General features: G+C 52.7%; 3 protein-coding genes across 3 annotated transcripts; 1 reads left to right on the top strand and 2 right to left on the bottom strand.

Annotated features, from left to right (window-relative positions):
• Nucleotides 1-3,491: 3,491 nt before the first annotated feature.
• M431DRAFT_222426 (hypothetical protein) lies at nucleotides 3,492-7,083 on the bottom strand. The gene is made up of 3 exons (XM_024913573.1): nucleotides 6,651-7,083; nucleotides 4,483-6,500; nucleotides 3,492-3,763 (listed from the first exon to the last, which is right to left on the bottom strand). Exons 1-3 carry the CDS (start codon nucleotides 6,672-6,674, stop codon nucleotides 3,592-3,594), a joined length of 2,214 nt encoding a protein of 737 aa, XP_024771247.1. The 5' UTR covers nucleotides 6,675-7,083; the 3' UTR covers nucleotides 3,492-3,591.
• A 1,627-nt stretch (nucleotides 7,084-8,710) lies between these two features.
• On the top strand, nucleotides 8,711-10,000 carry M431DRAFT_148778 (hypothetical protein). The gene is made up of 2 exons (XM_024912782.1): nucleotides 8,711-9,279; nucleotides 9,597-10,000. The coding sequence occupies exons 1-2, from the start codon at nucleotides 9,209-9,211 to the stop codon at nucleotides 9,796-9,798; spliced, it is 273 nt and encodes a 90-aa protein (XP_024771246.1). The 5' UTR covers nucleotides 8,711-9,208; the 3' UTR covers nucleotides 9,799-10,000.
• Nucleotides 10,001-10,908: 908 nt separating this feature from the next.
• M431DRAFT_497843 (hypothetical protein) lies at nucleotides 10,909-11,370 on the bottom strand (the record flags this gene model as incomplete). The annotated part of the gene is made up of 1 exon (XM_024917640.1): nucleotides 10,909-11,370. The coding sequence occupies one exon, from the start codon at nucleotides 11,368-11,370 to the stop codon at nucleotides 10,909-10,911; it is 462 nt and encodes a 153-aa protein (XP_024771245.1).
• Between the last annotated feature and the right edge of the window lie 866 nt (nucleotides 11,371-12,236).

Genomic DNA, 12,236 nt, shown 5'->3' with positions numbered 1-12,236 from the left:
CGCATCACAGAGGTGCCCAGACAGGTCCGTGTTGTCCGTGCCACTGAGCTTTGCAGGGTGCTTGTGCATATGAAATACAACCGGGGGAGGGTGTCAGGCTCTGAATGACAAGTTAATGCATACTGGTAACTCCTAAACGTCTCTCTTTTTCGCCTTCGATTCAAACATGGATGGCAGTATTGGTTGGAAACCCCCCTATTGGACAAGCACTCGGGGGTCGCAACCTGCGAAAGAGCCTTGACCTGTGGCGCGAAGGATTACCGGCCAGCCGGCGGAACAAGGGCAATCCAGGTACTAATTTGCTCTCCAGTTAGAATTTCGTATCACTCAAGTGTCCTAGCCCCCCCTTTAGAGCAGAGTCCAAGGCGGTGCTTTCAGGACCAAAGAGAGAGCTTTACAAGCGTCCAAGGAAGCTGAATTAATCAGAGCGGAGCTTCCTTTGACCAGGGGAAGAGATCGGCCAAGCCACCGGCGGAAGGATGTCTCACATTTCACCACGGGAGGAGTATCAAACCACATTTTAAAGCCGTACCATGACAGGGCAACCCTTCGAAGAGCTTCCTTAGCGCCCATCGAGTGATTGGATGAAGCGGTCAGTCAGGTTAGTTACCCGAGAACGAAGACCTACCGTACGTACCCGGCAATCCTGCATGCTGCCATCACAGTTAACCGCAGCTGTCTTATTGGACTAAGCAGGCATCATCCGTTTTCACATCTTACGTTTGAAGTATACAAAGTGGTCCCTCCTGCGGAGCCAATATGGAATCGAAATCACTGCTGCGGTTCCCATTTGCTGGATCAGATAGCTACGGTGAAAGACATTGGCGAACGAAGTGAGACCAGCAACCTATGGCTACTAGGTACGCAAAACCCGTATGCCACAAACCAATCGCCGACGTCACTCTAATCTGGGGGCCAAACCAAGTCTTGCCATTGACAAGGAGTGCATATATGCCCAGCCCTCGTGACCGCACCCTCCTGTCCACTTGTCTTATTCCGCCAGACAGGCCCTGTCGAGGAGGGGGCGTGAGATGAGAAGAGCATTTTTTGAGGATTTTTTCACAGTAGCACTCAAATTGTCGCAGCCAGATGGCTTACTGTTCCCATGGTGCCACTGTTTTGGTCTGATTGATAGGCCCTTTCGACTTGTTGGGCCGGTTGTTTTGATACATGCATCTTCAGAGGCGCTTGACTTATAGCCCGCCGACTGCTAACCACAATGGTCCATATCCCTTGTGTGGCTAATATAGAATCCGCAGTAGTCTTTCAATCCTGTCGCTTTGCGGGTATTCGATGGGCGTATAAGGCATACTTTCAATTGGTATGGATGGAGTCCAGCTTTATGTGTCGATGCAGGTGCTGGACCCCGGCCGCATGAAGCATCACGCTTGGTTTCCTTCTCTCTCTCCACTTCGGCGAGTTCTGCCATCGGGTACAGTCCATCTAAGCAGCTGTATGGTCATGGCTTTGAGCTGCAAGCTTATCTCGTGGTAAGTTACCACGGGTAGTTGGCATTTCTTGTCCTTGTCGTTGACGATCTGACTCTGCTTTCTATTGGCGAAAAAAAAAAAAAGGTAAAGAAACACGGCGTTAAAAAGAAGCCCTACCTGCATTTCGACAGCACTCGAAAAAGGCAAGGCTATCCGGTTAAACTAGAACCCTTCAAGATGCCCTGCTCTGCAGACATCTCCTTGCCGGACGCATATAGCTCAAGACACCTGGACCAATAAAAAGTCAACGGCCACGACCTATCAGGCTACGCCAAACTCTCTTGCCCAGACGTGCTTCGATATGCCTAAACTTGTCCCCCACTTCAAACTAAGAGAGAGGGAACAGAGAGGGAGGGAACAAGAAAAAAAGGTCGCACCATGGATGCGGTGCTGGCACGTTCTGTGACGTGTCGACGGCGGCTAGGACATGACAAAATGCAGCTTGCCGGACAACGGCTAGTAACCAGCACAGGTCATCATTTCGTGGCATATTTGGGACACACCGGAGCTCTGCTAGCAGGTTTCACTGCGTCACTGGCATTCAAGCCGGCATGAAGCAATACCGGCAGTTCGCAGGCTGTGGTTTGTCAATTGAGTTGTTGGTGGAGGATTCGTGCTCGGCCGCCAGTGCGTCCGGCCACCGACCGCCGGCAGTGAAACCTCTTACGTCCATTCCGTGTCTCCCAGACCTTGTTTTACCGCGAATTTCACACCTGAGCAGAGCTCTGCCGACGGTGAATAGGCCGGCGTTGCGGCAAGTCCCTAGGAAACCCGCGGAAGCAGCCGCATCCGCACTGGCAGCACGAGGGGACCGCCCAATCGCTTCCTTCGGTCAGCGGCGTCGTGATGTCGTAGCATCAGCCCTTCGCTCCGATGCCACTAGCCGCGTTCCGCTCAGATAAAAAAGAGCAGAGAAGAATGAGGCAGAAAAAAAAAAGAGACGAATCAACTCCGAAGGGCCTGAAGGGGGTTGGGTCAGCGGAGAGCCATGTACCCAATTGGTTCGCTACTCTTCGATCGTTGACGGTTTGTTACCAATTTCCCGCGCTCAGCGGCCGCACTACTGCGCGGGCAGCCATTCCTCAGACTTTTTTTTTCCCCCGAGCTGGTGACATTTTTCTTTTACGCGGCGGCGTTTCGCTAGTATAGTAAGTGCTGTAGCAGGCTTGGTAGCAAATCTGCTTCTACCCTTTCGATGGTGGTGTGGATGGAAGAACGAGAAGAACGAGGAGGGGGGGCATGCCATCTTCAGCAGGGCCAATGTTAGAGCTGCATGGCTCGTTGCACCACGGAGGAAGCGTGGCTACACCCGTGTGCCATTCCCGCGGAGGATTTAAGGCTCTTTTACGAAGTATTCTTAACCCGCAAAAGAAAGGGTCGTTGGAGAGTGTGTGTGCTGCGAGTGTGTGTTGGGGGAACAGGAGAACTGCGTCTTGCACAGCATCCATCACTCTGCCGTCTCGGGCACACGCCATGGCCAACCAACAAGACTTCAATTTTTACAGCAGGGAACATGCACAAGAATGCAATGGATGGCAAATGACGCAGTAGTGCATGGCCTAAGACCCTTTGATATCAATTTGATTGATTTTGCCAAGCCGGCAAACACGATTCCTTTCTTTCTTCCCCAACGCCTCCCCCTCTTCCTCCCAAAGGGAAGAGACAAAAAAAAAATAAACTATACTCGTCTTCGCCGAGAAGACTGTTCCCCCGAAATTTCAATGGGGTTCATTTCGATGCGGTTTTCTATAATGCATGAGGTTTCCTTCCTCCCCCTCTCTAGCCCGAAATATTCCAAGATGAATGAACCAAAAGAGGGACGCCGATTTCCATACGCTAAACGAGGAGGGAATAAACTCGCCCTCTCTTTCCCGAGACTCTCTAAGAGTTGTTGTTTCTGACAAAGGGAATCAAAGAAACCAAGAATGACAAAGGAGATGTAAATAAAAATGGTATACTGTTCAACCACCGAGTTGGAAACCCCGAAATAAATCAAAGACCTGTAGACGTTTTCCTCCAATGGGGAAAAAAGGAAAAGAAAAAGAAAAAGAAAGAAAAGGGGATGGTGGTGCTGGGTGCTGGCGTCATCTTACCGCCCATTTCACCGTAACACCTTTTCGACCTTGACAAGCAGCTTGCCGCCAAGGATTTCGTTGCCCTTCATGTCGAAGAGGCGGATGAAGCGGTACCCTCGTTGCAGCCGGTCAAGGCGGATGCATGCCCAGGCGAGACACGGTGAACTAACGGTGTGCGAGTTGTCCTCAATTTTGAGTCTATTTGAATTCCTGGTTAGCCTCTCTTTTTTTTTTCCTTTCTCCTTTTTTTTTGTGTGTTTAATAAAATTTTCTTGGGGTCACATCTTCGGCCGTAAGCTGTGATACCACCGGGGGTAATAGGCGGCCCTTTCACCGTTTTTGCTGTGAGAGCCAGAAATGCAGCTAAAATAAACTAAGGGGTAAAACTTGGTGTGCGGCCAGCCAAGAACTAGTAGTCTAGCAAATGCAAGCCACGGACACCCAACAAGAAATAGCTGCTCCCTCTTGTGGTGGTAACCTCCGGACGGCAACTTGCCGCGAAGGGCCAAAAAGGAGAAAGGGGGGGGGGAACAGTTGCGCAAACAGGACCCGAGAAGCTGGATCCGAAAGGCTTGCTGTTCTTTGACCGCTAGCTCACACCACACCACACCAACTCGAGCTTTGGGTAGCAGCCAAGAAAGAGTGAAAAGATACGACATTGACTGAGCTCGGATAGGAGCCGCCGACCGCTTGGTCGATTTTGCCAGTTGCCGCTCAAAGTATCACGCTGTGTATTGCGCAATATGAAGCTCAACAACAGCCAGCTTGTGGCGATTTTGGGCGTGACACAAAGAGCCCTCTGTTGCGCAAAACAAAGCCTGGGTTAAGGGGAGAGGGGGGAAAGGGGGGGGGGATGACAGGGGGTAGCGAGAGAGAAAAACGACGGTGCAAGAAAAGTTTGTAATCAAAAAACTTACCGGATGAAGCTCAACTCCTCCACCACCTTGGGAATGTTGAGAAACTGCAACTTGTCGCCTGCGTCCTTGTGCTGCGAGCTGGACATGAATATGGGGTTGGATGACTTGGCCGTCTTTGTGTGCTGCTTGTAAGAGTGCTCGTGGCCGTCCTTGTCGTCCTCGCCAATGTGCAACTCGGCCTTGACGACGGGACGGAGATTGCTCCTGCTGCGCGAAGTGTCTTCTTCGCCATCCTCGAGCGGAATGTTGTGGCCTGCGAAGAAGGTGATGGAGAGGTCGAGGGTGTGCTTGGCGGCGTGGTCGAGAGTGACGCTGGCCTTGTCGGCGCCCTGGTACGCCGCGGGCTTGAGGACCCAGCCGTCCTCGCCGGCGAACATGGCCTCGTTGAGCATCATGCCCTCGTCCATGTTCTGCCAGTTCATGGCCACCATCTGCACGCCTCTTCGCCAAAAGAGGCTCGGGTCCGGGTTGGAGCTGTTGATCCTTCGTCCGGCCGGGAAGGCCCTCATAAAGAAGTTCTTGTTATGGGTGAAGACCTCGCGCGGGAACTTCTCATGCAGCTCCAAGATTCTGTCCTCGCTGATGGAGAAGATGTGGGTGGGCTGCTTCGCCTGAGGGGTGCTGAGGCTCTTGAACCGCTCGCTGCGGGTGTAGACGGCGAGGTCGCTCAAGGGCTTGCATATCGTCACCTTGCCGTTCTCATCCTGCTGAGGGAGGGCCCCGGCGGGGGAAGAAGCGGCTGCTCGGAGACGAGGGGCGTGCTCATCGTCCGAGGTCGAGCCGTCGTCTTCTGTCTGCAAAACGGGCAAGGAAGCAGTGACGTCTTGTGGGCCATTGATCTTCGGGAATGCGCGCTTGACTTTGACCATGATTTTGCCCCGAAGGTCGTCCAACGTGGGCACTCTAAACTTGGGATCGCAGCCCTCATAAGGCTGCTGGACAAGCATCGGTCCCCAGACCTCCTTCATGATTGTCGCCATGACCTCTTGCTGGTTGTGGTCCGCGTGGACTTCCAAGCTAATAATGATGGGCAGGTCATTACCATGCGCAAAGGCATGGTCTCGGATCGTTTCGCACACCTCGCGAAATCCACAGGGAGTCGTAAAGGTCCATCCGTGGGTGACGATGGGCTCTCCTCGGGGAAGAGATGATCGAGTCCTCGAGAGGCGGGGGATCTCCAACTTATCGCTGGAGACGTTGGCCACCGGGGCAAGGTATACGTTGCTGGAGCTGGATGATGTGTCGTCGGTCATGGTTCTGCTGTTGGTGCTGGTGCTTCTTGAGCGTCCGCCACTTGAGTTTCCGAGATAGCCTTTGGCAGTGTCCTTGGCGGCTTCGAGCTTGTCTTCCATTTTCTCGAAGACGGCAGCGGCCGCGTAGGGGAGAGAGCTGCCGGATATGCCAGAAATGGCCCTCGAATGACCGTTGCCAGATGGGGATTTGGATTCGCCGCCGACCGGAATATCGTCACCATTCCAGACGTCGATTTCGATACAACGACCGCCCTTCTTTAGGACATTCATGTACGCCTCTGGAGAAGTCTTTGAAGCCAATTGGTTGCCGCTGATGTAAGTATTATGACTGCTGTTGATGAAGTAGTTTGTGATGGGTTTCGAGTAATCCTTTTGTGATGGCTTCCGGATGGCTTCCCAGCGATATTCGTGTGCCAAGACGTAGAGAAACTGTCCCAGGGTGTATTGATCCTTATCCAGCTGGACCATGGTTTCGCCCTGGGTGTCCATGATGAATTTGATGAATGCTTCTTTCGATAGCTCAGGCTCGTCGCTTCGTAGGTCGTCGTATACTCTCTCTAGGATGGCAATCATTTCGGGCGTCATGGAATGCTCGCGTGTCAATGTGTTGCGGCGGGAAAGGGTCGGGTCGCCATCGCCAAGCCTTATCGGGGAGATCATGGTGGCGTTCTTAATCATTCGCTTGAGGGCATCGAGACTCGGATCGAAGATGGAAATGGTGCGGGTCCGCCGCGGCTTCTTCTCGTCCGTCTTGGAACGACGGCGCTGTAGGTTTGGCCATGTGTTAGCGTGGTGGGTTGGTTTGCGCATGGCACCGTAGATGAGGAGATGGGAGAAGGTGAAAGTGAGAGAATAGGAGTTGGTATATTTGGAAGGGAAAAAGAAAAGGAAAATTAAAGTTGGCTGGACACTTACAAAGAGCCCGCAGGTGAGAGACATGGTAGCTGGCTGGGGGTGGGGAGGAGGACAAGGACGAGAAGCGAGATACTACCGCTGCCGCTGTCGCTGTCGTGGTGAGGAGCGCATGAGAGGCAAGCAAATGCCAGCCGCTCTCGGAAAGCGGACGATGAACCCAGAAGCCGGGACGAGGATGTAACGAGGCTCAGAGGATTAAGACGTCGGCGGAGGATGGTGTTGATATGGAGATTTTCTTTTGGATTTCCGCCCTTGAGGTGGATAAGCTGTCCGGGTTCTGTCGTGTGTGTCTCGTCTGTCTTTTGTCTTATATAAGGCGGGCTCTCGGTTCCCGTTCTGGGTCAGCTGTATAACGGCGGAGATTATATTTTATTTGTGCATCTATCTTGTGCGTGGATATGCCAATCAGTCTGAAAAGGCAAATATCGACGCAAGAATACAGGTTTTCGAGGGGGAAGAGGATGAGGATGAAAAGAGGGCAAGAGAGAGAAGTAGAAACGAAACGAGCTGGTGAGAAGAAGGAATCGGGTCAGCTTCTTAATTTAGGTGCCGCTACTAGCAAGCTCACTAGCAAGAGGTCTGGTGCTATTTCAGCTGCCAATGGTTCTCGTTTTGGGTAAGCTAGCGGAGGGTCCCTCTCGCTGTAACCCGAAGGGTACTTGTGCATGTGCAGCGAGTTGCAGCGGCGGCACTTGTCACTTTTTGTGCCGTACTGTACGAGTTACTGGTACTGGTAGCTTTTCTCCCTGGGGCTTTTGCTGGGGCTGCTGCTGGGAAGTTGTTCCTGGGAGGGTCTTTTTTAGTGGAGCGACTTTGGATCCCAGGGCTTGAATTTGCAGTCATCAATTTGGCCTGGCACGGCAGAGAGAAGAGACTGGAGACGGGACTGGGCTGTCGGGGCGGCGCGCACCGTGCGAGAGCCGGCTGTCTTTGCCTTGTTGAGCCTCAAGATTCGGGGGTTGCGGCGCTGTGGCGGGCGGGGAGGGCGCACAGTGCGACAGTGCGAAGAGGGTCGGGATAGTTGGCCCTTGTGCTGGCAGAATTACCTGACTCGAAAGGCCTGGGCTTTGTCTGGTGTCTTGCTTTCTTGTGCATGGGGCGGGATGTCCACCTCAGTGTTTTGCTGCGTGCACAGCCTTACTGCTGCCGCTGCTACTGAGGGCCCGGTGGCAATCCCCGAGAGCCTTTACAATTACAAGTTCCCACTCTCTGCGAATGGCTGTTTGCCGTCTGGTCTGGCGGCATGCACATGTAACAGGTAAGGGTGATGTATGTACGAGTAGTACAAGTATGGAGTGACAAGTAGACGCCTCTTCTCTGGCGCTGTTCTCGTGGCCAGCCTGTGAGCAGGGAAGAGAGGCTTTGCCATACGGAGTGCCTTTGCCGTGCTGTGTTGTCTTGCAATGCGGTCGCCGGCGATTGGTGCGCTGGGCTGAGTGAGGCTGGCGGTAGCGGGCATGCCGTCGGATGCGAGCCACGGGATTGGAGGGGGGAAGTGAGGAGGAGAGCGGACAGGGTGACTGACTGTGTCTGGTCTGGTGTCTTCCGGCAGGGCTGGACGTGGAGTTGGTTGGTTGTCGTGTTCGGGCTGGGCTTGATAGGGCGAGGACGAGGATGATTGTGTTTGATGGAGGACCCCGGCTTTGCATCTTGAATGTTTCCGTTTGGATAAGAGCACATGTTGAGGGCGCTTGTTCTGGCATGGCTATGCTCCAGATACAGCTGTGGTAAGTACGAGAGTTTGAACTTGGGCACCAAAAAGTCACAACAGGTTACGGTATAGCTGATTCTGCAAGTTTTCGCAAAGCAGGGCTATCGGGGGAGGGATTTCCCAATGCAACCCTCGCGATGCATGTGTGGTTGAGGCTAGGTTGCTTTGGACCGGTGCCAGCTGAAAAGATGGGTGGCCTGATGGCCTCGTAGGGCGGAGATAATGCCTTGGGCAGATTTTGGACATCTAACGTACAGGAGAAGCAGGTAAATTGGTCTCGTCATTGTTTCAGGGTCAAGTCAAGCATTCAGAGAGGCTTCGCTAATTCTAGGCAACTACTCAAAGGGGTTATGATGTTGATCAATGTCAATCATGATGCATTGGGTGGCTATCAAAATCAATGACAATGATGGACACAGTTCAGAAATTTTTTTAAGGTTGTCCAAGCCTCCCAGCGCTGCGGCTCGGGGCGTGGCACCGTTGCTGGTGCTTCAGGCCTGGGACTAGTGGGTCTGCGCCAGTGAGGTCATGCACTGTGAATAGCGCCATCTTCGCTTCCATCCTCTCTCACTCACTCACTCTTTTCTGCCTCTTCCACGGCTTCACCCATTCCCATCGTTCATTCGCTTGCTACTGCGTCTTCTCTCGGCTGCGGCACAACCAAAGTATAACCAGCAGAAGAAGAACGAGACACGACCGAGCTCAGCCACCGTCTCACGCCGTATCGTATCAGCAGCCTCTTCGTCTGAGCGCCGGTCTGCCCCAAACGGGCGTCCATCATAAAGGCTCGCCTTGAAGGATCCCAGCGGGGCGCGGCCTGCAATCGAAAAAGCACGCACCCGCCAAGATGGGTGACCGGCATGAGGCGCAGGTCAGATCGTGGGGGTTTGGCAACGTCTTTACCTGGAGTGATGGCCCGTAAGTCGAACCAGAGCGTCGATGCTTTTGCATGCCGTGGCTTCTGTGGTCGTTGTGACTGGTCGATACGCGTATTAGCTACCTGTGTATCCATCTAGCGCTTGTAATAGTTTGCTGCACATGTTTTGTATCATTCGTCTTCAGGCGTTCTCCCCTCTATGATACGTACCGTTGAGCAGTTGTATCATATTCGATAATGATCAGCAGCTTTCAATAGTCTTCTCCCTTCTTCTCTGCCGTTCGGGCTCTACGGAAGCATCGCCAGCAGATCAATCAATGGTGGCTGTGTGCTCGGTCGCTAATGCGCGCTGCTGCAGAAACTCTCACTACCCTCCCCACTCGCACGGCGGGCTGACAACGCATCTGATTGTCGACGGCGAGATGACACTGTGGTATCCTAACGAGGCGGATCGTAAAAAGACGACGTACGGCGTCGGCTCCAGGGTGGACGTGGAGGCTGGGAGAGTGCATGAGGTTTGGATTGGGAGCCAAGGTTGTACGTATGTGATTGGAGAATAGCTTCGGCATCTTGGAGGGGCATTGAGGGTTGCAACGCCACAATTCAGCCTGGGCGCGGAAGATTTGAGACATGCAGATAATTTAGTCCCATTTACGAATGCCGGCGTCATCATGTGAGTTGGGATAATACAATGCTACTAGATGAAGAGGCCAAAGGCATTGGATAGCTGCGCCGTATTGTATGCTCACCCACTTACATGCTTTGAGAGGATCAACCTTCAATCACAGTGGAGAGTAAAATTACGATGTGCTATAACGATGCAGAGTCGAAACCAGAGAAGAAGACTTTTTGAAAGTCAACATCATTCATGCAATTGATAATGGAAATGCAAAATCACGGCATCACGTCATAGGCAATAGATTAAAGTGTAAACGTGCATATGAAAAAAAAGGAAGAGAGAAGAAGAAAAAAAGCCATCTCTTCAAACTCTCACGATAGTCTAGGGTAACTCTAATATGAGACATGTTTATCTACTACTTTTTTGAGTGGGTGCAGACAATGGCAAACGTCACGGATTTCCTCGGCATCGGCAGTCTCTCTCCTCCGCGCGTGCCGTCCAGCGAATGATGCAATGCTACAATTTTTTCGACTATCAATGGGGACCATGTCTCTGGGCGGAACCGAGATTTCGCTTGCCAGGGCTCTGGTCAGCACGATCCCATTGATGCTTTTTTGCTTCCTTTTTTGCATGTGGGCGGGAGTCAGCAGAATGGATCGGATTTGCCCGCAGGTTTGTCATCGGATGATTTCTAGATGGATGGAGCTTCGCTACTGGTTCATTTCATCCAGCCTCTTTAAACCAGCCATTGATCCGTCTAATAGCTTCTATTAGCTCCCTAGTAGCTACTGTACTAGCACGTCGTACGAATACTCGTGAAGCCTACAAGTTTATAGTAGCTTGAGCCATGGAGACGAAGCACCAGAGATTGCTTGTGCTGTACCTGTAACCGCCTGATGCAACTGCTAGTAGGGGAATGCTTCGTATACTTGATATTGCAGGTAGCAACAGCGAAAGGGGCAAGCTTAGTCATCGGTCTTGCTCATTTCTTTGCCCTCCACTGCCACTGTGACTTTACCATGGAATGCCGCCTGGCGGTTTCTGTCTGAAATTAGAAGCAGCACCTCGTCGTCTTCGCCGGATCTTGCTGAGGGGCTCCGGTAATTATCGCTAGATCGTGGTGGGATCCGTTTGTAATGAGAGCTCCCCACACGCCATGCAGGCCAGATGGAGATCTTGCACCGAACGTGCCCGCAAAGGTCGCCGGTCTACGAGCATCCGAGGATCCGTCGTTGACGTTAGTTAGCGCTGGCTCATTGATTGACGGGCGATATGGATTCGATTGATCGTCGATTGAAATTGAGTGACTAGCTGTTTGGGCTGGTTGGGTTGTGGACGCGACGTGGCAGCTTTCGACAGATGAAACCAAGCAGCCAAACAGGGCAGACGGACAGATGGCCAGACAGACGGCCAGCCTCGACAAAGACAACCAAGACAGGACAGGACAAAACAGGTAGGCGATGATGTGATGTATTCTCCCACTGCAAATCCGCATTTCGGGCTTCAATGCCATGGGCTGACTCTCTCTCTTAGCTATCGACCGCGCTAGACCAGCTAGCCCCGAATCTTCCTCTCCAGCTGGACACGACGAAACCCAACTGTCGGCGAATAGGAGAAAGATGCTCCGAGCTTTCAGCTGCCAAGGTTTTCGCAATTGATGGGTCTTTCCACGATGCTTCTTTTCATCTTCGTCGTCTCACCCATCGGACTGGATTGCCCATGGTTGACAGAAGAGGTGCTTCCGTAGAAGGCGAGAGAACAGAAGAGAGAATAGAACGAATCAAGGAACGACGACGAGAGGACTGGATGCTCCGGCGGCATTGACTGGTGGACACGGCTAATCCAATCTGCTTTGTCTCAGACATGTAGCGTGACGAACTCTTGGCTGTAATGCGACCAACCAGGCAATCTCACAGGGGTAGCTTCGGTTGCAATTTGGGCTCCCCTGTCATCACCGTCGACCAGGAAGCGGCCTCAATTCCATCAGCGGCGTGCGAGAATTGTGGAGCTTTGCAGCGCATATACGATAGCTTTAGCCGCTTGTTGGATTGCCGTGGGAGATGATGTGCGAAGGCCATCGTCAGGCCCTGGTGTCGCGACTTTTTGGCTGCTTGGATTGTTTACTCGGCCTTGCAGACTTCTTTTTTGCATCGATCCTGCTGCTCTCCAACGCGCCATTCTTTTGCCCAACGGACTCCCTTTCACTGTGATTCCCATTGATACTCCGTCAGACGAAAATACTGACGCCGGAACCGGATTCGAGGCGCAACGGCGTCGGCTTAGAACATACGTTCGGAGGTGGCGCTCTGGTCAAAAGCTTCACCCCTCTCTCCACGATTTAAGCATCACGGTGCGATTTGCCGCCTCGATTCTGGGAGG

Source organism: Trichoderma harzianum (assembly GCF_003025095.1).
Source record: "Trichoderma harzianum CBS 226.95 unplaced genomic scaffold M431scaffold_11, whole genome shotgun sequence".
Lineage (NCBI taxonomy): Eukaryota > Fungi > Ascomycota > Sordariomycetes > Hypocreales > Hypocreaceae > Trichoderma > Trichoderma harzianum.
The sequence above is the reverse complement of the archived record's forward strand: the minus strand, read 5'-3'. Positions and strand labels throughout refer to the sequence as shown.